The 25,479-nt window shown below is 42.1% G+C and overlaps 1 protein-coding gene across 2 annotated transcripts in view; it reads left to right on the forward strand.

Moving 5' to 3' along the window:
• The window catches only part of SLC25A15 (solute carrier family 25 member 15), a 41,375-nt gene that overhangs the window by 9,489 nt on the left and 6,407 nt on the right, over positions 1–25,479 (forward strand). For both annotated transcript variants that reach the window (XM_060080251.1, XM_060080252.1), the window contains exons 4-5: positions 16,701–16,838; positions 19,222–19,391. In XM_060080251.1, coding sequence (XP_059936234.1) covers positions 16,701–16,838; positions 19,222–19,391 — 308 coding nt within the window. The remainder of the gene's footprint in view (positions 1–16,700; positions 16,839–19,221; positions 19,392–25,479) is intronic.

Below are 25,479 nucleotides of genomic sequence, written 5' to 3' on the forward strand. Positions count from 1 at the left end.
CCCCAGGGAGACAGTGTTTATAGGACTGAGCACAGATCCTAGGACCCTCCAGCAGGGAGGGGTCAGGAAAAAGAGGAAGTAAAGAAATAAGCAGAAGAGAAACCAGGAGAATGGTTTCCCTAATATGGGAAAGGAAATAGTTAATCAAGTCCAGGAGGCACAGAGAGTCCCATACAGAATAAATCCAAGGAGAAATACGCCAAGACACATTTTAATCAAACTGTCAAAAATTACACAAAGAAATCATATTAAAAGCAGCAAGGCAAAAACAACAAATAACACACAAGGGAATCCCCATCAGGATAACAGCTGATCTCTCAGCAGAAACTCTACAAGCCAGAAGGGAGTGGCAGGACATAATTAAAGTGATGAAGGAGAAAAACCTGCAACCAAGATTACTCTACCCAGCAAGGATCTCATTCAGATTTGATGAAGAAATTAAAACGTTTACAGACAAGCAAAAGCTGAGAGAGTTCAGCACCACCAAGCCAGCTTTACAACAAATGCTAAAGGAACTTCTCTAGGCAAGAAACACAACAGAAGGAAAAGACCTACAATAACGAACCCAAAACAATTAAGAAAATGGGAATAGGAACATACATATCGATAATTACCTTAAATGTAAATGGACTAAATGCTCCCACCAAAACACACAGATTGGCTGAATGGATACAAAAACAAGACCCATATATATGCTGTCTACAAGAGACCCACTTCAGACCTAGAGACACATACAGACTGAAAGTAAGGGGATGGAAAAAGATATTCCATGCAAATGGAAACCAAAAGAAAGCTGGAGTAGCAATTCTCCTATCAGACAAAATAGACTTTAAAATAAAGACTACTAGAAGAGACAAAGAAGGACACTACATAATGATCAAGGGATCGATCCAAGAAGAAGATATAACAATTGTAAATATTTATGCACCCAACATAGGAGCACCTCAATACATAAGGCAAATACTAACAGCCATAAAAGGAGAAATTGACAGTAACACAATCATAGTAGGGGACTTTAACACCCCACTTTCACCAATGGACAGATCATCCAAAATGAAAATAAATAAGGAAACACAAGCTTTAAATGATACATTAAACAAGATGGACTTAATTGATATTTATAGGACATTCCATCCAAAAATAACAGAATACACATTTTTCTCAAGTGCTCATGGAACATTCTCCAGGATAGATCATATCTTGGGTCACAAATTAAGCCTTGGTAAATTTAAGAAAATTGAAATTGTATCAAGTATCTTTTCTGACCACAATGCTATGAGACTAGATATCAATTACAGGAAAAGAGCTGTAAAAAATACAAACACATGGAGGCTAAACAATACACTACTTAACAACGAAGTGATCACTGAAGAAATCAAAGAGGAAATTAAAAAATACCTAGAAACAAATGACAATGGAGACACGACGACCCAAAACCTATGGGATGCAGCAAAAGCAGTTCTAAGAGGGAAGTTTATAGCAATACAATCCCACCTTAAGAAACAGGAAACTTCTCGAATAAACAACCTAACCTTGCGCCTAAAGCAATTAGAGAAAGAAGAACAAAAACATCCCAAAGTTAGCAGAGAAACCAGGAGAACGTGGTGTCCTGTGGTAGAGACGGACGGGAAGGACACTGCAGTGACTGTAGCTCTTTCCACTGGAGTGAGAGACTTCCTAGCTGAGGAGACCTGGAGTTTAGGTCTCCTTCAGCATCCTTGGAGAAGGACAGGGAAATGGAGCAACCACAGGAGATTCTGGAGCAGGTCCTGCAGTGAAGAAAGCTTCCTCTTTCACTCGGCCTAACCCAGCACCCTCGTCTTTTTTGAACGTGGGGGACAGGAGGGGGGCTGCAGCTTTTTCATCCTGCAGAGCAGTGGTTGCTCATTACCAGTGAGCAAATGCTGCCTGAGAGCTTACGAAGCTCTGACGTGCACGTCATGCTTCCTTAGCCCTCACCGCGGTCCTGCGCGAGGATCCAGGCAGGTGATGGTATCCGTTTTATAGATGGGGAAACTCTGGTACAGATACTGACGCGCTGAAGATCACTGGGTTAATAAGTGACAAGGCTGGGACTGCAGCCTGTGTCTTCTCCCCCAATCCAGCATTCTTCCCACAAGACCACAGGCGGGGCTCTGGAGCACTTTGTAGGGGTCAGGTCTAGAGAAAAGATTAATAATTACACAGAAGCAGGGAAAGGAAAGAACTGCTTGTGATCCCCTGTTATGAATTTCTGCAGTGATAGAGTAAATATTCTCGGTTTGAACACTCCCTGAGTAGTGCTCTCTTTTCACCTTTGGCTGGACGGGCTCTGACACAGCAGGACTGTTTAGGAACATGTTTGTTGAGTGGGTGACGAAACAGTTGATTCTTAAAAGATCCCATCCTACGCCGACTGCCGTTTGAGATCCAGTTCTAAACGTTTCTACTGTAGGCACAGCCTGGGGCCCATGTCCCTCATCTCATGCACTGGTAGCTGAAAGTATTTATTAGAAAGCCAAAGTCCACTGCAGATCCGACTTGCCGCTGTGTTGCCCTGTATCAGCATGCTTGGGGTTTGTTCAGGCGTTACTGCCTCTTGGATGAAACAGCCGTCTGCATCTATCGATGCCACCTTTGTTCCAGCAAGATTGGCAAACCCTGCTCAATGACCCTGATGGACTACGGCCTGTCAACAGGTTGACAGAGAGTCCCAGAGGGAGGCCAAGTATGGATCTGCAGACTGGCCAAGAGACAAATCCTTTAAGCTTTGGGTTTTTTTGTTTTTTTGTTTTTTTTGCGGTACGCGGGCCTCTCACTGTTGTGGCCTCTCCCGTTGCGGAGCACAGGCTCCGGACATGCAGGCTCAGCAGCCATGGCTCACGGGCCCAGCCGCTCTGCGGCATGTGGGATCTTCCCAGACCGGGGCACGAACCCGTGTCCCCTGCATTGGCAGGCGGGCTGTCAACCACTGGGCCACCAGGGAAACCCTAAGCTTTGGTTTTGACAAACAGTTTAAGTAGGAGTGAAGGGGAAAGGATGGAGGGGATGGCATCGGACACTTCCCACCCCTAGAAAGCCGCGTGCGGTACAGTTGTGGAGCTGGCTCTCCTGGTGACCGTCTGACGCATCATTCTTCAAAATCGAAAGGAAGGCCACACTGCAGGCAGTGTCTTCCTCCTGAAAGAAGGCCTGCTCCAAGCCAGCTCTTCTGAGGCCCGGCTGTGTAACGGGCCAGCTCAGCCCTGGGCACCCACTTCACATCCACCCGAGGCACCAAGGCCAGACCACCAGGGATAGGAAATCGGGACCGGGATGGTAGGCAGCCCTTGGCTTTATGCAAGCACACGTCAAATATTTGAGGTTCGGTTCCAGACCATCTTACAAATTTTTTGGTTTCCCAGTGCATATAAAGCTATGTTCACACTATACTGTAGTCTGTGCAATAGTGAGTGTTATGTCCCAAAAAGAACGTACCTACCTTAATTTAAAAATACTTTATTGCTGAAAAAATGCTAACCATCCTCTGACAACTCAGGGTTGCCACAAACCTTCAACTTTGTTATAAAGCAGAAACTAACACACCATTGTAAAGCAATTGTACTCCAATAAAGGTGTTAAAAAAATAAAAAGAAAAAGAAATTTTAAAAATGCAGTATCTTCAAAGAGTAATAAAGCGAAGTGCAATAAAACAAGGTTTGCCTGTAGTAATGTTTGACCTCAGTTTCTATAACTATTAGTTCATTGTAACTTTTTTTATGGTTTCAAAACACTTTTTTTTAAAACATTTAAAAATTTTTTATTTTATATTGGAATATAGTTGATTTACAATGTTGTGTTCCAGGTGCACAGTTAAGTGATTCAGTTATACATATATCCATTCCTTTTCAGATTCTTTTCCCATATAGGTTATTAAAGAATATTGAGTAGAGTTCCCTGTGCTATTTAGTACATCCTTGTTGATTATCTATTTTATATATATGTTATATATGTTAATCCCAAACTCCTGATTTATCCCCCCCCACCATGTTTCCCCTTTGGAAACTATAAGTTTGTTCTCAAAGTCTGTGAGTCTGTTTCTGTTTTGTAAATAAGTTCATTTGTATCATTTTTTAAAGATTCCACATATAAGTGATATCATATGATATTTGTCTTTCTCTGTCTGACTTCACTTATGATAATCTCTAGGTCCCTCTGTGTTGCTGCAAATGGCATTATTTCATTCTTTTTTATGGCTGAGTAATATTCCATTGTATATATTTACCACATCTTCTTTATCCATTCCTCTGTTGATGGATATTTAGGTTGCTTCCATGTCTTGGCTATTGTAAATAGTGCTGCTGTGAACATTGGGGTGCATGTATCTTTCTGATTTGGTTTTCTCTGGATATATGCCCAGGAGTAGAATTGCTGGATCATATGGTAGTTCTGTTTTTAGTTTTTTAAGGAACCTCCATACTGTTCTCTATAGTGGCTGTATCAGTTTACATTCCCACCAACAGTGCAGGAGGATTCCCTTTTCTCCACACCCTCTCCAGCATTTATTGTTTGTAAGCTTTTTGGTGATGGCCATTATGACCGGTGTGAGGTGATACCTCATTTTAGTTTTGATTTGCATTTCTTTAGTAATTAGTGATGTTAAGCATCTTTTCATGTGCTTTTTGGCCATCTGTATGTATTCTTTGGAGAAATGTCTATTTAGATCTTCTGTCCATTTTTTTATTGGGTCGTTGTTTTTTTGATATAGAGCTGCATGAGGTGTTTGTATATTTTGAAGATTAATCCTTGTCAGTCACTTCATTTACAAATATTTTCTCCCATTTTGTAGGTTGTCTTTTTGTTTTGTTTATGGTTTCCTTTGCTGTGCAAGAGCTTTTAAGTTTAATTAGGTCCCATCTGTTTATTTTTGTTTTTATTTTCATTACTCCAGGAATAGATCCAAAAAGATACTGCTGTGATTTATGTCAGAGTGTTCTGCCTATGTTTTCCTCTAAGAGTTTTATTATTTTTTAAAGATTTATTTATTATTTATTTTATTTTTGGCTGCGTTGGGTCTTAGTTGCGGCACGTGGGATCTCTCGTAGCAGCGCAAGGGCTCTTCCTTGTGGTGCACAGACTTCTCTCTAGTTGTGGTGTGCAGGTTTTCTCTTCTCTAGTTGTGGCACACAGGCTCCAGAGCATGTGGGCTCTGTAGTCTGTGGCACACAGGCTCTAGTTGAGGCACACGAGCTCAGTAGTTGTGGCATGCGGGCTTAGCTGCCCTATGGCATGTGGGATCTTAGTTCCCTGACCAGGGGTCGATCCCATGTCCCCTGCATTGTAAGGTGGATTTTTTACCACTGGACCACCGCGGAAGTCCCCTCTAAGAGTTTTATGGTATCCGGCCTTACATTTAGGTCTTTAATCCATTTTGAGTTTATTTTTGTGTATGGTGTTAGAGAATGTTCAAATTTCATTCTTTCACATGTAGTTGTCCAGTTTTCCCAGCACCACTTATTGAAGAGCCTTTCTTTTCTCCATTGTTTATTCTTGCCTCCTTTGTCATGGATTAACTGAGCATAGAGGTGCGTGGGTTTATCTCTGGGGTTTCTATCCTGTTCCATTGATCTATATTTCTGTTTTTGTGCCAGTACCATACTGTTATGATTACTGTAGCTTTGTATTATAGTCAAGTCAGGGAGTCTGATTCCTCTAGCTCCATTTTTCTTTCTCAGGATTGCTTTGGCTATTTGAGGTCTTCTGTGTTTCCAGACAAATGAAAAAATTTTTTGTTCCAGTTCTGTGAAAAATGCCATTGGTAGTTTGATAGGGACTGCATTGAATCTGTAGATTGCCTTGGGTATTATGTCATTTTGACAATATTGATTCTTCCAATCCAAGAGCATGTTTTTTTGTTTCTTTGTTTTTTAATATATATTTATTTATTATTTTTTAATTAGTTTCTGCTTTATAACAAAGTGAGTCAGTCATACATATACATCTGTTCCCACATCCCTTCCCTCCTGGGTCTCCCTCACACCCTCCCCATCCCACCCCTCCAGGCGGTCACAAAGCACTGAGCTGATCTCCCTGTGCTCTGCGGCTGCTTCCCACTATCTATCTACCTTACGTTTGATAGTGTATATATGTCCATGCCTCTCTTTCGCTTTGTCACAGCTTACCCTTCCCCCTCCCCATATCCTCAAGTCCATTCTCAAGTAGGTCTGTGTCTTTATTCCTGTTTTACCCCTAGGTTCTTCATGACATTTTTTTAAATTCCATATATATGTGTTAGCATACGGTATTTGTCTTTCTCTTTCTGACTTACTTCACTCTGTATGACAGACTCTAGGTCTATCCACCTCATTACAAATAGCTCAGTTTCATTTCTTTTTATGGCTGAGTAATATTCCATTGTATATATGTGCCACATCTTCTTTATCCATTCATTCGATGATGGACACTTAGGTTGTTTCCATCTCCGGGCTATTGTGAATAGAGCTTCAGTGAACATTTTGGTACATGTCTCTTTTTCAATTATGGTTTTCTCAGGGTATATGCCTAGTAGTGGGATTGCTGGGTCATATGGTAGTTCTATTTTTAGTTTTTTTTTGTTTTTTTAAAAATTTTATTTATTTTATTTATTTATTTTTGGCTGTGTTGGGTCTTCGTGGCTGCGTGCAGGCTTTCTCTAGTCGTGGCGAGCAGGGGCTACTCTTCGCTGCGGTGCACAAGCTTCTCATTGTGGTGGCTTCTCTTGTTGCGGGGCACAGGCTCTAGGTGCACAGGCTTCAGTAGTTGTGGCACGTGTGCTCAGTAGCTGTGGCGTGCGGGCTCTAGAGCACAGGCTCAGTAGTTGTGGTGCACAGGCTTAGTGGCTCCGTGGCACGTGGGATCTTCCCGGACCAGGGCTCGAACCCTGTCCCCTGAATTGGCAGGCTGATTCTTAACCACTGCGCCACCAGGGAAGCCCCTATTTTTAGTTTTTTAAGGAACCTCCATACTGTTCTCCATAGTGGCTGTACCAATTCACATTCCCACCAGCAGTGCAAGAGTGTTCCCTTTTCTCCACACCCTCTCCAGCATTTATTGTTTCTAGATTTCTTGATGATGGCCATTCTGACTGGTGTGAGATGATATCTCATTGTAGTTTTGATTTGCATTTCTCTAATGATTAATGATGTTGAGCATTCTTTCATGTGTTTGTTGGCAGTCTGTATATCTTCTGTGGAGAAATGTCTATTTAAGTCTTCTGCCCATTTTTGGATTGGGTTGTTTGTTTTTTTGCTATTGAGCTGCATGAGCTGCTTATAAATTTTGGAGATTAATCCTTTGTCCGTTGCTTCATTTGCAAATCTTTTCTCTCATTCTGAGGGTTGTCTTTTGGTCTTGTTTATGGTTTCCTTTGCTGTGCAAAAGCTTTGAAGTTTCATTAGGTCCCATGTGTTTATTTTTGTCTTTATTTCCATTTCTCTAGGAGGTGGGTCAAAAAGGATCTTGCTGTGATTTATGTCATAGAGTGTTCTGCCTATGTTTTCCTCTAAGAGTTTGATAGTGTCTGGCCTTACATTTAGGTCTTTCATCAATTTTGAGCTTATTTTTGTGTATGGTGTTAGGGAGTGATCTAATCTCATACTTTTACATGTCGCTGTCCAGTTTTCCCAGCACCACTTATTGAAGAGGCTGTCCTTTCTCCACTGTACATTGCTGCCTCCTTTATCAAAGATAAGGTGACCATATGTGCGTGGGTTTATCTCTGGGCTTTCTATCCTGTTCCAGTGATCTATCTTTCTGTTTTTGTGCCAGTACCACACTGTCTTGATTAATGTAGCTTTGTAGTATAGTGTGAAGTCAGGGAGCCTGATCCTCCAGCTCCGTTTTTCGTTCTTAAGATTGCTTTGGCTATTCAGGGTCTTTTGTTTTTCCAAACAAATTTAAAAATTTTTTGTTCTAGTTTTGTGAAAAATGCCAGTGGTAGTTTGATAGGGATTGCATTGAATCTGTAGATTGCTTTGGGTAGTAGAGTCATTTTCACAATATTGATTCTTCCAATCCAGGAGCATGGTATATCTCTCCATCTATTTGTATCATCTTTAATTTCTTTCATCAGTGTCTTATAATTTTCTGCATACAGGTCTTTTGTCTCCCTAGGTAGGTTTATTCCTAAATATTTTATTCTTTTTGTTGCAGTGGTAAATGGGAGTGTTTTCTTGATTTCACTTTCAGATTTTTCATCATTAGTGTACAGGAATGCCAGAGATTTCTGTGCATTAATTTTGTATCCTGCTACTTTACCAAATTCATTGATTAGCTCTAGTAGTTTTCTGGTAGCATCTTTAGGATTCTCTATGTATAGTATCATGTCATCTGCAAACAGTGACAGCTTTACTTCTTCTTTTCCAATTTGGATTCCTTTTATTTCCTTTTCTTCTCTGATTGCTGTGGCTAAAACTTCCAAAACTAAGTTGAATAAGAGTGGTGAGAGTGGGCAGCCTTGTCTTCTTCCTGATCTTAGTGGAAATGGTTTCAGTTTTTCACCATTGAGGACGATGTTGGCTGTGGGTGTGTCATATATGGCCTTTATTATGTTGAGGAAAGTTCCCTCTATGCCTACTTTCTGAAGGGTTTTTGTCATAAATGGGTGTTGAATTTTGTCAAAAGCTTTCTCTGCATCTGTTGAGATGATCATATGGTTTTTCTCCTTCAATTTGTTAATATGGTGTATCACGTTGATTGATTTGCGTATATTGAAGAATCCTTGCATTCCTGGAATAAACCCCACTTGATCATGGTGTATGATCCTTTTAATGTACTGTTGGATTCTGTTTGCCAGTATTTTGTTGAGTTTTGCATCTATGTTCATCAGTGATATTGGCCTGTAGTTTTGTTTCTTTGTGACATCCTTGTCTGGTTTTGGTATCAAGGTGATGGTGGCCTCACAGAAAGAGTTTGGGAGTGTTCCTCCCTCTGCTATATTTTGGAAGAGTTTGATAGGTGTTAACTCTTCTCTAAATATTTGATAGAATTCGCCTGTGAAGCCATCTGGTCCTGGGCTTTTGTTTGTTGGAAGATTTTTTATCACAGTCTCAATTTCAGTGCTTGTGATTGGTCTGTTCATATTTTCTATTTCTTCCTGATTCAGTCTTGGCAGGTTGTGCATTTCTAAGAATTTGTCCATTTCTTCCAGGTTGTCCTTTTTATTGGCATAGAGTTGCTTGTAGTAATCTCTCATGATCTTTTGTATTTCTGCAGTGTAGTTGTTACTTCTCCTTTTTCATTTCTCTTTCTATTGATTTGAGTAGTCTCTCTTTTTTTCTTGATGAGTCTGGCTAATGGTTTATCAATTTTGTTTATCTTCTCAAAGAACCAGCTTTTAGTTTTATTGATCTTTGCTATCGTTTCCTTCATTTCTTTTTCATTTATTTCTGATCTGATTTTTATGATTTCTTTCCTTCTGCTAACTTTGGGGGTTTTTTGTTCTTCTTTCTCTAATTGCTTTAGGTGCAAGGTCAGGTTGTTTACTCGAGATGTTTCCTGTTTCTTAAGGTGGGATTGTATTGCTATAAACTTCCCTCTTAGAACTGCTTTTGCTGCATCCCATAGGTTTTGGGTCATCATGTCTCCATTGTCATTTGTTTCTAGGTATTTTTTTATTTCCTCTTTGATTTCTTCAGTGATCACTTTGTTATTAAGTAGTGTATTGTTTAGCCTCCATGTGTTTGTATTTTTTTACAGATCTTTTCTTGTAATTGATATCTAGTCTCATTGCATTGTGGTCGGAAAAGATACTTGATACAATTTCAATTTTCTTAAATTTACCAAGGCTTGATTTGTGACCCAAGATATGATCTATCCTGGAGAATGTTCCATGAGCACTTGAGAAAAATGTGTATTCTGTTGTTTTTGGATGGAATGTCGTATAAATATCAATTAAGTCCATCTTGTTTAATGTATCATTTAAAGCTTGTGTTTCCTTATTTATTTTCATTTTGGATGATCTGTCCATTGGTGAAAGCGGGGTGTTGAAGTCCCCTACTATGATTGTGTTACTGTCGATTTCCCCTTTTATGGCTGTTAGTATTTGCCTTATGTATTGAGGTGCTCCTATGTTGGGTGCATAAATATTTACAATTGTTGTATCTTCTTCTTGGATCGATCCCTTGATCATTATGTAGTGTCCTTCTTTGTCTCTTCTAATAGTCTTTATTTAAAAGTCTATTTTGTCTGATATGAGAATTGCTACTCCAGCTTTCTTTTGATTTCCATTTGCATGGAATGTCTTTTCCCATCCCCTTACTTTCAGTCTGTATGTGTCTCTAGGTCTGAAGTGGGTCTCTTGTAGACAGCATATATATGGGTCTTGTTTTTGTATCCATTCAGCCAATCTGTGTGTTTTGGTGGGAGCATTTAGTCCATTTACATTTAAGGTAATTATCGATATGTATGTTCCTATTCCCATTTTCTTAATTGTTTTGGGTTCGTTATTGTAGGTCTTTTCCTTCTGTTGTGTTTCTTGCCTAGAGAAGTTCCTTTAGCATTTGTTGTAAAGCTGGTTTGGTGGTGCTGAACTCTCTCAGCTTTTGCTTGTCTGTAAACGTTTTAATTTCTCCATCAAATCTGAATGAGAGGGCTTCCCTGGTGGCGCTGTAGTTGGGAGTCCGCCTGCCGATGCAGGGGACACGGGTTCGTGTCCCGGTCCGGGAAGATCCCACATGCCGGGGAGCGGATGGGCCCGTGAGCCATGGCCGCTGAGGCTGTGCGTCCGGAGCCTGTGCTCCGCAACGGGAGAGGCCACAGCAGTGAGAGGCCTGGGTACCGCAAAAAAAAAAAAAAAAAAAAAAAAAAAATCTGAATGAGATCCTTGCTGGGTAGAGTAATCTTGGTTGCAGGTTTTTCTCCTTCCTCACTTTAAATATGTCCTGCCACTCCCTTTGGCTTGTAGAGTTTCTGCTGAAAGATCAGCTGTTAACCTGATGGGGATTCCCTTGTGTGTTATTTGTTGTTTTTCCCTTGCTGCTTTTAATATGTTTTCTTTGTGTTTAATTTTTGACAGTTTGATTAATATGTGTCTTGGCGTATTTCTCCTTGGATTTATTCTGTATGGGACTCTCTGTGCCTCCTGGACTTGATTAACTATTTCCTTTCTCATATTAGGGAAGTTTTCAACTATAATCTCTTCAAATATTTTCCCAGTCCCTTTCTTTTTCTCTTCTTCTTCTTCTGGTACCCCTATAACTCGAATGTTGGTGAGTTTAATGTTGTCGCAGAGTTCTCTGAGACTGTCCTCAGTTCTTTTCATTCTTTTTTCTTTATTCTGCTCTGCAGCAGTTATTTCCACTATTTTATCTTCCACGTCACTTATCCATTCTTCTGCCTCAGTTATTCTGCTATTGATCCCATCTACAGTATTTTAAATTTCATTTATTGTGTTGCTCATCATTGCTTGATTCATCTTTAGTTCTTCTAGGCCCTTGTTAACTGTTTCTTGCATTTTGTCTATTTCCAAGATTTTGGATCATCTTTACTATCATTATTCTGAATTCTTTTTCAGGTAGACTGCCTATTTCCTCTTCATTTGTTAGGTCTGGTGGGTTTTTATCTTGCTCCTTCACCTGCTGTGTGTTTTTCTGTCTTCTCATTGTGCTTATCTTACTGTGTTTGGGGTCTCCGTTTTGCAGGCTGCAGGTTCGTAGTTCCCATTGTTTTTGGTGTCTGTCCCCAGTGGCTAAGGTTGTTTCAGTGGGTTGTGTAGGCTTCCTGTTGGAGGGGACTGGTGCCTGTGTTCTGGTGGATGAGGCTCGATCTTGTCTTTCTGGTGGACAGGTCCATGTCTCGTGGTGTGTTTTGGGGTTTCTGTGGCCTTATTATGTTTTTAGGCAGCCTCTCTGCTAATGGGTGGGGTTGTGTTCCTGTCTTGCTAGTTGTTTGGCATAGGGTGTCCAGCACTGTAGCTTGCTGGTCGTTGAGTGAAGCTGGGTGCTGGTGTTGAGATGGAGATCTCTGGGAGATTTTCGCCGTTTGCTATTACGTGGAGCTGGGAGGTCTCTTGTGGACCAGTGTCCTGAAGTTGGCTCTCCCACCTCAGAGGCACAGCACTGACTCCTAGCTGCAGCACCAAAGAGCCTTTCATCCACCCGGCTCAGAATAAAAGGGAGGAAAAGTAGAAAGAAAGAATTAGTAGAAGTAGAAAGAAGGAAAGAAAGAAAGGAGGGAGGGAGGAAGGAGGGAAGGTTGGAAAAAAAGAGAGCGAAGATAAAGTAAAATAGAATAAAGTATGATAAAATATAATAGAATTATTAAAATAAAAAATAATTATTAAAAAATTTTTTTTAAAAACGGACTGATACAACCCTGGGACAAATGGTGGAAGCAAAGCTATACAGACAAAATCTCATACAGAAGCATACACATACACATTCACAAAAAGAGGAAAAGGGGAAAAAACCATAAATCTTGCTCTCAAAGTCCACCTCCTCAATTTGGGATGATTCGTTGTCTATTCATGTATTCCACAGATGCAGGGTACATCAAGTTGATTGTGGAGCTTTAATCCGCTGCTTCTGGGACTGCTGAGAGAGATTTCCCTTTCTCTTCTTTATTCTCACAGCTCCCGGGTCTCAGCTTTGGATTTGGCCCCGCCTCTGCGTGAAGGTCACCGGAGGGCGTCTGTTCTTCGCTCAGACAGGACGGGGTTAAAGGAGCAGCTGCTTCGGGGGCTCTGGCTCACTCAGGCCGGGGGGAGGGAGGGGTATGGAGTGTGGGGCGAGCCTGCGGCGGCAGAGGCCGGCGGGATGTTGCACCAGCCCAAGGCGCACTGTGCGCTCTCCCAGGGAAGCCGTCCTTGGGTCCCGGGACCCCAGCAGTGACGGGCTGCACAGGCTCCCGGAAGGGCGGCGTGGACAGTGACCTGTGCTCGCATACAGGCCTCTTGGCGGTGGCAGCAGCAGCCCCAGTGTCCCACGCCCGTCTCTGGGCTCCGCGCTTTCAACCGCGGCTCGCGCCCGTCTGTGGGTCTCCTGTAAGCAGCGCTCTTAATCCCCTCTCCTCGCGCACCAGGAAACAAAGAGGGAAGAAAAAGTCTCTTGCCTCTTCGGCAGGTCCAGACTTTTTCCCGGACTCCCTCCCGGCTAGCCGTGGTGCACTAGCCCTCTTCAGGCTGTGTTCACGCCGCCAACCCCAGTCCTCTCCCTGCGCTCCGACCGAAGCCCGAGCCTCAGCTCCCAGCCCCCGCCCGCCCCGGCGGGCGAGCAGACAAGCCTCTCGGGCTGGTGAGTGCCGGTCGGCACCGATCTTCTGTGCGGGAATCTCTCCGGTTTGCCCTCCGCACTCCTTTGCTGCGCTCACCTCCGCGGCTCCGAAGCTCCCCCCTCCGCCACCCACAGCCTCCGCCCGCGATGGGGCTTCCTAGTGTGTGGAAACCTTTCCTCCTTCACGGCTCCCTCCCACTGGTGCAGGTCCCTATCGTTTTGTCTCTGTTTATTCCTTTTTTTTTTTTTTTGGCCCTACCTGGGTACGTGGGGAGTTTCTTGCCTTTTGGGGGGTCTGAGGTCTTCTGCCAGCGTTCAGTAGGTGTTCTGTAGGAGTTGTTCCACGTGTAGATGAATTTCTGGTGTATCTGTGGGGAGGAAGGTGATCTCCACGTCTTACTCTTCCACCATCTTCCCCTCTCTCTCTCATGTGGTCTATCACACTGACTGATTTATGGATACTGAAGAATCTTTGCATCCCTGGGATAAATCCCACTTGGTCATGGTGTACGATCCTTTTAATGTATTGTTGGATTCAGTTTGCTAGTATTTTGTTGAGGATTTTTGCATCTGTTCATCAGTGATATTGGCCTTTAATTTTCCTTTTTTGTTATATCTTTGTCTGGTTTTGGTATCAGGGTGATGGTGGCCTCATAGAATGAGTTTGGGAGTGTTCCTCTGAAATTTTTTGGAATAGTTTCGGAAGGATAGGTGTTAACTCTTCTCTAAATGTTTGATATAATTCGCCTGTGAAGCTGTCTGGTCCTGGACTTGTGTTTGTTGGGAGTTTTTTGTTTGTTTTTTTTTTTGTGCAGTACGCGGGCTTCTCACTACTGTGGCCTCTCCCATTGTGGAGCACAGGCTCCGGATGCGCAGGCTCAGCGGCCATGGCTCACGGGCCCAGCCGCTCCACGGCATGTGGGATCTTCCCGGACTGGGGCATGAACCCGTGTCCCCTGCATCGGCAGGCGACCCCTGCGCCACCAGGGAAGCCCATGTTGGGAGTTTTTTAATCACAGTTTCAATTTCATTAGTTGTGATTGGTCTGTTCATATTTTCTGTTTCTTCCTGGTTCAGTCTTAGAAGGTTGTACCTTTCTAAGAATTTGTCCGTTTCTTCTAGGTTGTCCATTTTATTGGCATAGAGTTGCTTGTAGTAGTCTCTTAGAATCCTTTGCATTTCTGTGGTGTCGGTTATAACTTTTTTCATTTCTAGTTTTATTGATTTGAGCCCTCTCCCTTTTTTTTCTTGATGAATCTGGCTAAAAGTTTGTGAATTTTGCTTATCTTTTCAAAGAACCAGCTTTTACTTTCATGGATCTTTTCTATTGTTTCCTTCATCTCTATTTCGTTTATTTCTGCTCTGATCTTTATGATTTCTTTCCTTCCATTAACTTTGGGTTTTGTTTTTCTTTCTCTAGTTGCATTAGGTGTAAGGTTACGTTGTTTGAGATTTTTCTTTTTGTTTCCTGAGGTAGGATTGTATTGCTATAAACTTCCCTCTTAGAACTGCTTTTGCTGCATCCCATAGGTTTTGGATTGCAGTGTTTCTGTTGTCATTTGTGTCTAGGTATTTTTTTAGTTCCTCTTTGATTTCTTCAGTGAACCATTGGTTGTTTAGTAACACTGTTTATCCGCCACGTGTTTGTGTTTTTTACAGTTTTTTTCCTGTAATTGATTTCCAACCTCATAGTGTTGTGGTTGGAAAATGATTTCAGTACGATTTCAATTTTCTTAAATTTACCAAGGCTTGCTTTATGGCGTAGCATGTGATCTATCCTGGAGAATGTTCCATGTGCACTTGAGAAGAATGTGTATTCTGCTGCTTTCTGATGGAATGTTCTACAAATACCAATTAAGTCCATCTGGTCTAATGTGTCATTTAAGGCCTGTGTTTCCTTATTGATTTTCTGTCTGGATGATCTGTCCATTGATGTAAGTGGGCTAGTTTATTGTAACTTTAGGACAATTGAATGTGGTAGGTCCGTTAGGCTTCTGCTCACAGATGGAAGAGAAATCGTGAGGGGACCTCGCTACCTGGGCAGGCTGCCTAGGGGGTTACCGTTGGGGGCTTCTGGAGGTCTGTGAGTTGTTCTGGTCGTCCAGTGACAGCCGGATGCTGGCAGTTAACAGGTGAGTGTCACAGCCAGTTGTTGCTGTGAGCAGCTCAGTCCTTTCTGTGCAACTAAAGATTGTCCCCGTAGGTGCCAGCGGTGCTCTCGTGATAGAACATCCTCCCAGGGTTTGGAGAGGATCTCCTTTGCTGACCCCCATGAACTCTCAGGAGTCTTCCTGGCAATTTGTTTCTTGTACTTTCCCCCATATTCTTTCCAGTTTCACTCCCCTGCTGGTGACTGAGGCTGGTGGTACTAAACCCATGTGAGATGAAGTGAATTCTTGCATTTTTGTACTTCATGTACATTCATTTTCCGTTTATATTTCCAGCTTCGCCATTTGCCCTACAGCCATCGAGCTTGCTGACTCACACTGGCAGCACCACTGGCCCACCTCGTGCCCTCTGTGCAGCTGAGGTCCAGGAGGTCATCAGCTGAACTGGGAAATCTTTTCTCAATGAGCAACATTTTGGTTAAAAATGTATCCTGGGTTTTCATCTGTAGCAGTTACATTACACTTGTGGTTGTTCTGGGCTGAATCCAGAGGCACGTAGGGATGGCCTCGGAACCTGTTTTTATTTAAAGCTCAGGGGCAAACACACTGAAGTATTAATAGTGTGTGTGTTGGGGTGGTGGGACCATAGGGAATTTTTTCTCCCACATTGTTTGGTTTGGTTTGGTTTTTCTGTGTCACTTTCTGTCTTAGTTCTGGCTCTGCTAGAACAATACCCCAGGCTGGGTGGTTTAAACAACAAAAATTTGTTTCTCACAGCTCTGGAGGCTGGAAAGTCCAAGAACAAGATGCCGGCTGATTTGGTGTCTGGTGAGGGTCCTCTTCCTGGTTTGCAGGGGGACAGCTGGCTGTGTTCTCACATGGTGGAGAGAGTGCCAGCCAGCTCTCTGGTCTCTTTTTACAGGGTCACTAAGCTCATCAAGAGGATTTCACCTTCCTGCCCTCATCTAAACCTGACTACCTCCCAAAGGCCTTCCTCCAAATACCATCACATTGGGGGTGGGGTTATGGCTTCAACATAGGAATCTGGGGGTGAGGGACACAAACGTCCAGCCCACAGAGCTATGCCTAATAAAAGGAGCACGGGCTTGCAGTCAGGAAGACCTGGGTTTGAAGCCTAGCGTTGCCGCTTAGCAGCTGTGTGACTCTGAGCACAGTTCGTGGCATCTCTAAGCATCATTTTCCCCATATGAAAATTGGGGTACTGCCGTCACCCTCCCAGGGTCGTGGGCTCCTCAGAGGAAGCAGCAGGTGCCTCGTGGGCGCTGAGGAAGGCTTCCTCTCCTTGACCACCAGTGTTTGGGCATGCTGAGACCGAGCACATGAATACTGGGTGGGTAACCGGCCTCCTGTGCTTGCGTCCTTTCAGTGACCTGCAGAACGCAGCCGCTGGCTCCTTTGCCTCTGCCTTTGCTGCTCTGGCCCTCTGCCCCACCGAGCTCGTGAAGTGCCGGCTACAGACCATGTATGAGATGGAGACGTCGGGAAAGATAGCCACAAGCCAGAAGTAAGTGCTGCTCGGGCACAAACGTGGGGTCTTGTTGCCTTGGTGTATCCAGTATTTTTAAATTTTAGGTTGTACTAAAATTAAGTGGCAGAGAAACAGTGTATCTGGTCCAAACACCCCTCTCCACCACCACTCTGAGGATAATTTTCTGAACACACTGTCTGTGGTGGATGGAATCACCATCCACCCCACAGAATGTTGTAGGCAAGTATTTAATACCCCCAAAGTGGAGAAGCAGGGGCTTACACCCCTTTTGGCCTGAGGAGCGCATAAGGCATGACCCCCAACTATACTGGGAGGCATGTAGCAGTGGCTTTGGAATTGAGGACTGAGCTTTTCCTAACTGCCAATTTGGATTCTGGGCTGAGTATCTGCTCACTCCCCAGTTTCACGTGGGTGCTCAGGCTGATCATCCCAGATCCTAGCAGTGACTTCCTTTACCTCCTCCCGAATCCTTCAAGTGTACCTACAAACAAGCCAGATTCTGAAAATATTCATGCAAACCCTCAGAAGCATAGCAAGTCTTCAGTGATGGAATCACTCTCCAACTTTGTCTCGAAAACAGATTCGAGTTACCCTGTGAATGTATGTGTCATATACAATGTGATTCATTATATATTGGAATTGAAAATCAGTGTATTATCCTTGTTAATCTCAAAACTTGCTTATTTATTTATCTAAACTAAAGCTTTGCTGGTGGTTGTTGCTGAAGTTAACTCAAAGCCAGTAAATCTCCTGGGAAAAACCATTAGGTAAACTGACCATTTTTAGAGTCATCACTTTCTGTCCAGTGAGGATGGGGTTCATAATAGTGCCCTATTTCCTGCACCTGTGAGATTCATTACAACCAATTTGAAGCTATTATTCATAGCCTAGAAGTTCAAAACTTTAAGTCTTTAATGCTTTTTTATTGAAATACAGTGTACACACAATAGCAGGAACACACCCAGAAATCACAGGAAATCCTAGGTGTGCAGTTCCACAAGTAGTCACAAAATGAACATGCCTTTGTAAACTGGTACCTAGATAAAGAAATAGATCATTAACAGCACCCAGAAAGTTGCCCTTGGGTCCCTTAAAAGTCGTTTAAGGGCTTCCCTGGTGGCGCAGTGGTTGAGAGTCCGCCTGCCGATGCAGGGGACACGGGTTCGTGCCCCGGTCTGGGAAGGTCCCACATGCCACGGAGCGGCTGGGCCCGTGGGCCATGGCCGCTGAGCCTGCGCGTCCAGAGCCTGTGCTCCGCAACAGGAGAGGCCACAACAGTGAGAGGCCCGCGTACCGCAAAAAAAAAAAAAAAAGTCGTTTAAAGTATTAAAAAAAAAAGTAATTGTTAGATCCAAAGGACTTAGGTAGACGGACACCCTGTACAGAAGTAAATATTGGCTGACTGTGTTTTAGGTATAGCAGTGCCCAAGCCTGGGATTTGGTAGCTTGGGGTTAAGACCTGGATTGGAAGCAGGCTAATTGTGTTGAGTGGGAGGACTTTGTTACTTCTTCATTGTATTGATAGAAGGAGGGCGCGCTGCAGGCAGGGCCTGGCTAGTGGGTATTGCCTGGGAAGGAAGATCATCAATAAAAGCAGGTGGCCTTTGTTACCTGGAGCCTGATCCTTCCCTGATCCAAGCCAGGTCACCTGCTGAGAACAAAGTGAGGAGTGAGGGGCTCGCTAAGCTGACAGGTGTGGTTTGTGGTGCTTTTCCTCCCAGGGATAGGCCTGCCCCCCGACACCACCAGGAAGAGGAGCCTGCACAGAAAGTGCCCGTGTTCTGGCTTCTGCAGGCTCTGATCTGTACACACCTTCCTCGCTAAGAACTAAATACTGGGTGTATCAAGAGCCTTACAGGAGCTGTAGCTCAGCTCTTAGAATTTCTTTTATCTTGCCTTTAAGTAACATTTAAGGCTTGTTGCTCACTTCCCTGGATGAATGCAAAACAAAACAAACCCTGAACACCTGAACCAATTCCCTCAAAATACACAAGCTCAAAAGAAAGGCTGAGGAGATAGGAATCAAGGCAGGTAAGGGACTGGGCACGTACAGTGCCATTTTATTCTCTGAGTTTGGACAATCTCATTGTAATTTCACTTACTTACTATTGAAAAGATGGGTAGTGGCTCTTTTAGATCTTTAATAATGATTTCTAGAAATGTATGCATTCGTTGTAATAAAATATCTTAACACAGACTAGTTCAAGTAATAAAACTTGTTACAAAATAATTGTATACCTGTCTTTCTCGGAGATAATTTCCTTCCCACAAAAACCTTTTATTGCTGGAATTCTGGTTCCTCTGTTTATAAAATGAGCTACTTCCTTGTTAGAGCTCCATCAGGTCTGCTAGTTGGGTGTGAATGCTGTTCTTATCTGTCACCCGTGTGTCCCCCCAGCACAGTTTGGTCTGTCGTGAAGAGTATCCTTAGCAAGGACGGCCCCTTGGGCTTCTACCATGGACTCTCGAGCACTTTACTTCGAGAAGTGCCGGGCTACTTCTTCTTCTTCGGGGGCTATGAGCTGAGCCGATCGTTTTTTGCATCGGGGAGATCAAAAGATGAGCTAGGTAAGTGTGTTGGCAGGGACAGCAGGTGGATTTGACGGTGTCCGCTTCCCAGTGGTGTAGTCTCGGTGGCTTCTGTGCACTTCGCCCCTTGTGGGGGGTCCGCTTGGCACTGGGAGTTTCTGGATGCCGGGGAGTACCGTGCAGCAGGGGACAGCGAGCACCATCCTCGAGTTACCAGCCGTGGTAACTTCCTCAAGGCAGAGGCTTCAGCAGGACATCCCCAACTTTTTTTTTTTTTAACATCTTTATTGGAGTATAATTGCTTTACAATGGTGTGTTAGTTTCTGCTGTATAACAAAGTGAATCAGCTATACATATGCATACATCTCCATATCCCCTCCCTCTTGTGTCTCCCTCCCTCCCACCCTCCCTATCCCACCCCTCTAGGTGGACACAAAGCACCAAGCTGATCTCCCTGTGCTATGCGGCTGCTTCCCACTAGCTATCTGTTTTACGTTTCGTAGTGTATATATGTCCATGCCACTCTCTCACTTCGTCCCAGCTTACCCTTCCCCGTCCCCACGTCCTTAACTCCACTCTCTACATCTGCATCTTTATTCCTGGCCTGCCCTAAGTTCTTCAAAGCATTTTAATTTTTTTAGATTCCATATATATATGTGTTAGCATATAGTATTTGTTTTTCTCTTTCTGACTTACTTCACTCTGTATGACAGACTCCATCCCCCTCACTACAAATAACTCCATTTCATTTCTTTTTATGGCTGAGTAATATTCCATTACATATATGTGCCACATCTTCTTTATCCATTCATCTGTCGATGGACACTTAGGTTGCTTCCATGTCCTGGCTATTGTAAATAGTGCTGCAGTGAACATTGTGGTACATGATTCTTTTTGAATTATGGTTTTCTCCAGGTATATGCCCAGTAGTGGGATTGCTGGGTCATATGGTAGTTCTATTTTTAGTTCTTTAAGGAACCTCCATACTGTTCTCCATAGTGGCTGTGTCAATTCACATTCCCACCAACAGTGCAAAAAGGTTCCCTTTTCACCACACCCTCTCCAGCATTTATTGTTTGTAGATTTTTTGATGATGGCCATTCTGACTGGTGTGAGGTGATACCTCATTGTAGTTTTCATTTGCATTTCTTAATGATTAGTGATGTTAAGCATCCTTTCATGTGTTTCTTGGCCATCTGTATATCTTCTTTGGAGAAATGTCTTTTTAGGCCTTCTGCCCATTTTTGGATTGGGTTGTTTGTTTTTCTGATATTGAGCTGCAAGAGCTGCTTGTATATTTTGGAGATTAATCCATTGTCAGCTGCTTCATTTGCAAGTATTTTCTCCCATTCTGAGGGTTGTCTTTTCATCTTGTTTATGGTTTCCTTTCCTTTGCAGAAGCTTTTAGTTTCATTAGGTACCATTTGTTTATTTTTCTTTTTATTTCCATTTCTCTAGGAGGTGGGTCAAAAAGGATCTTGCTGTGATTTATGTCATAGAGTGTCCTGCCTATGTTTTCCTCTAAGAGTTTGATAGTGTCTGGCCTTACATTTAGGTCTTAAATCCATTTTGAGTTTATTTTTGGGTATGGTATTAGGAAGTGTTCTAATTTCATTCTTTTACATGTGGCTGTCCAGTTTTCCCAGCACCACTTATTGAAGAGGCTGTCTTTTCTCCATTGTATATTTTTGCCTCCTTTATCAAAGATAAGGTGACCATATGTGTGTGAGTTTATCTCTGGGCTTTCTACCCTGTTCCATTGATCTTTATTTCTGTTTTTGTGTCAGTACCATACTATCTTAATTACTGTAGCCTTGTAGTATAGTCTGAAGTCAGGGAGCCAGATTCCTTCAGCTCCATTTTTCTTTCTCAAGATTGCTTTGGCTATTCGGGGTCTTTTGTGTTTCCATATAAATTGTGAAATTTTTTGTTCTAGTTCTGTGAAAAATGCCATTGGTGGTTTGATAGGGATTGCATTGAATCTGTAGATTGCTTTTGGTAGTATACTCATTTTCACAATGTTGATTCTTCCAACCCAAGAACGTGGTGTATCTCTGCATCTGATTGAATCCTCTTTAATTTCTTTCATCAGTGTCTTATAGTTTTCTGCATACTGGTCTTTTGTCCTCTTAGGTAGGTTTATTCCAAGGTATTCTATTCTTTTTGTTGCAATGGCATATGGGAGTGTTTCCTTAATTCCTCTTTCAGATTTTTCATCATTAGTGTATAGGAATGCAAGAGATTGCTGTGCATTAATTTTGTATCCTGCTACTTTACCAAATTCATTGATTAGCTCTAGTAGTTTTCTGGTAGCATCTTTAGGATTCTCAATGGATAGTATCATGTCATCTGCAAACAGTGACAGCTTTACTTCTTCTTTTCCGATTTGGATTCCTTTTATTTCCTTTTCTTCTCTGATTGCTGTCACTAAAACTTCCAAAACTATGTTGAATAATAGTGGTGAGAGTGGGCAGCCTTGTCTTGTTCCTGATCTTAGTGGAAATGGGTTCTGTTATTCACCACTGAGAATGATGTTGGCTGTGGCTTTGTCATATATGGCCTTTATTATGTTGAGGAAAGTTCCCTCTGTGCCTACTTTCTGGAGAGTTTTTATCATAAATGGATGTTGAATTTTGTCAAAAGCTTTTTCTGCATCTGTTGAGATGATCATATGGTTTTTATCCTTCAGTTTGTTGATATGGTGTATCACATTGATTTGCATATATTGAAGAATCCTTGCATTCCTGGGATAAACCCCACTTGATCATGGTGTATGATCCTTTTAATGTGCTGTTGGATTCTGTTTGCTAGTATTTTGTTGAGGATTTTTGCATCTATGTTCATCAGTGATATTGGTCTGTAGTTTTCTTTTTTTGTGACATCTTTGTCTGGTTTTGGGATCAGGGTGATGGTGGCCTCATAGAATAAGTATGGGAGTGTTCCTCCCTCTGCTGGATTTTGGAAGAGTTTGAGAAGGATAGGTGTTAGCTCTTCTCTAAATGTTTGATAGAATTCACCTGTGAAGCCATCTAGTCCTGGGCTTTTGTTTGTTGGAAGATTTGTAATGACAGTTTCAACTTCAGTGCTTGTGATTGGTCTGTTTATATTTTCTGTTTCTTCCTGGTTCAGTCTCAGAAGGTTGTGCTTTTCTAAGAATTTGTCCATTTCTTCCAGGTTGTCCATTTTATTGGCATAGAGTTGCTTGTAGTGATCTCTCATGATCCTATGTATTTCTGCAGTGTCAGTTGTCACTTCTCCTTTTTCATTTCTAATTCTGTTGATTTCAGTCCTCTCCCCTTTTTTCTTGATGACTCTGGCTAATGGTTTATCAATTTTGTTTATCTTCTCAGAAAACCAGCTTTTAGTTTTATTGATCTTTGCTATCATTTCCTTTATTTCTTTTTCATTTATTTCTGATCTGATCTTTATGATTTCTTTCCTTCTGCTAACTTTGGGGTTTTTATGGGTTTTTTTGTTCCTCTTTCTCTAATTACTTTAGGTGTAAGGTTAGGTTGTTTGTTTGAGATGTTTCTTGTTTCTTGAGGTAGGATTGTATTGCTATAAACTTCCCTCTTGGAACTGCCTTTGCTGCATTCCATGGGTTTTGTGTCATTGTGTTTTCATTGTCATTTGCTTCTAGGTATTTTTTGATTTCCTCTTTGATTCTTTCAGTGATCTCTTGGTTATTTAGTAGCATATTGTTAGTCCTCCATGTGTTTTTATTTTTTACAGTTTTTTTCCTGTAATTGATACCTAGTCTCATAGCATTGTGGTCGGAAAAGATACTTGATATGATTTCAATTTTCTTAAATTTACCAAGGCTTGATTTGTGACCCAAGATATGATCTATCCTGGAGAATGTCCATGAGCACTTGAGAAGAAAGTGTATTCTATTGTTTTTGGATGGAATGTCTTATAAATATCAATTAAATCCTTCTTGTTTATTAATGTGTCATTGAAAGCTTGTGTTTCCTTATTTATTTTCATTTTGGATGATCTGTCCATTGGTGAAAGTGGGGTGTTAAAGTCCCGTACTATGAGTGTGTTACTGTCGATTTCCCCTTTTATGGCTGTTAGCATTTGCCTTATGTATTGAGGTGCTCCTATGTTGGGTGCATAAATATTTTACAATTGTTATATCTTCTTCTTGGATTCATCCCTTGATCGTTATGTAGTGTCTTTCTTTGTCTCTTCTAATAGTCTTTATTTTAAAGTCTATTTTGTCTGATAGGAGAATTGCTACTCCAGCTTTCTTTTGATTTTCATTTGCATGGAATATCTTTTTCCATCCCCTCACTTTCAGTCTGTATGTGGCCCTAGGTCTGAAGTGGCTCTCTTGTAGACAGCATATATACAGGTCTTGTTTTTGTATCTATTCAGCTGGTGTGTGTCTTTTGTTTGGAGCATTTAATCCATTTACATTTAAGGTAATTATTGATATATACGTTCCTATTACCATTTTCTTAATTGTTTTGGGTTTGTTTTTGAAGGTTTTTTCCTTCTCTTGTGTTTCCTGCCTAGAGAAATTCCTTTAGCATTTATTGTAGAGCTGGTTTGGTGGTGCTGAATTCTCCTAACTTTTGCTTGTCTGTAAAGGTTTTAATTTCTCAGTCGAATCTAAATGAGATCCTTGCTGGGTAGAGTAATCTTGGTTGCAGGTTTTTCCTCCTTCATCACTTTCAATATGTCCTGCCACTCCCTTCTGGCTTGCAGAGTTTCTGCTAAGAGATCAGCTGTTAACCTTATGGGGATTCCCTTGTATGTTATTTGTTGCTTTTCCCTTGCTGCTTTTAATATTTTTTCTTTGTATTTAATTTTTGATAGTTTGATTAATATGTGTCTAGGAGTGTTTCTCCTTGGATTTATCCTGTATGGGACTCTCTGTGCTTCCTGGACTTGACTATCTCCTTTCCCATGTTATGGAAGTTTTCAACTAGAATCTCTGCAAATATTTTCTCAGACACTTTCTTTTTCTCTTCTTCTGCTGGGACCTCTATAATTCAAATGTTGGTGCATTTAATGTTTTCCCAGAGGTTTCTGAGACTGTCCTCAATTCTTTTCATTCTTTTTTCTTTATCCTGCTCTGCAGTAGTTATTTCCACTATTTTATCTTCCAGGTCACTTATCCGTTGTTCTGCCTCAGTTATTCTGCTATTGATTCCTTCTAGAGAATTTTTCTTTTCATTTATTGTGTTGTTCATCATTGTTTGCTCTTTAGTTCTTCTAGGTCCTTGTTAAGCGTTTCTTGTATTTTCTCCATTCTCTTTCCAAGATTTTGGATCATCTTTCCTATCATTCCTCTGAATTCTTTTTCAGGTAGACTTCCTATTTCCTCTTCATTTGTTTGGTCTGGTGGGTTTTTACCTTGCTCCTTCATCTGCTGCATATTTCTCTGTCTTCTCATTTCATTTAACTTACTGTGATTGGGGTTTCCTTTTTGCAGGCTGAAGGTTTGTAGTTCCCGTTGTTTTTGGTGTCTGCCCCCAGTGGGTAAGGTTGGTTCAGTAGCTTGTGTAGACTTCCTGATAGAGGGGACTAGTGCCTGTTCTGATGGGTGGGGCTGGATCTTGTCTTTCTGGTGGGCAGGGCTGTGTCCAATGGTGTGTTTTGTGGTGTCTGAACTTATGATTTTAGGCAGCCTCGCTGCTAATGGGTGGGGTTGTGTTCCTGTCTTGCTAGTTGTTTGGCAAAGGGTGTCCAGCTCTGTAGCTTGCTGGTCGTTGAGTGGAGCTGGGTCTTAGCGTTGAGATGGAGATCTCTGGGAGAGCTCTTGCCAATTGATATTACATGGAGCTGGGAGGTCTCTGGTGGTCCAATGTCCTGAACTCGGCTCTCCCACCTCAGAGGCTCAGGTCTGATACCCAGCCAGAGCACCAAGACCCTGTCAGTCACATGGCTCAGAAGAAAAAGAGGGAAAAACAAAAGAAGGAAAAATAATAAATAAAATAAAATAGTTAAAATAAAATTAAAAAGTAATAAAAAGAGAGCAACCAAACCAATAAACAAATCCACCAATGATAACAAGCGCTACAAACTATACTAAGATAAAAATCAGAAACAAGTCAGTGTCACACAGCAAACCCCAAGTCCACAGTTGCTCCCGAAGTCCACTGCCTCAATTTTGGGA

Source organism: Mesoplodon densirostris, chromosome 17, assembly GCF_025265405.1.
Source record: "Mesoplodon densirostris isolate mMesDen1 chromosome 17, mMesDen1 primary haplotype, whole genome shotgun sequence".
NCBI classification, from domain to species: domain Eukaryota; kingdom Metazoa; phylum Chordata; class Mammalia; order Artiodactyla; family Ziphiidae; genus Mesoplodon; species Mesoplodon densirostris.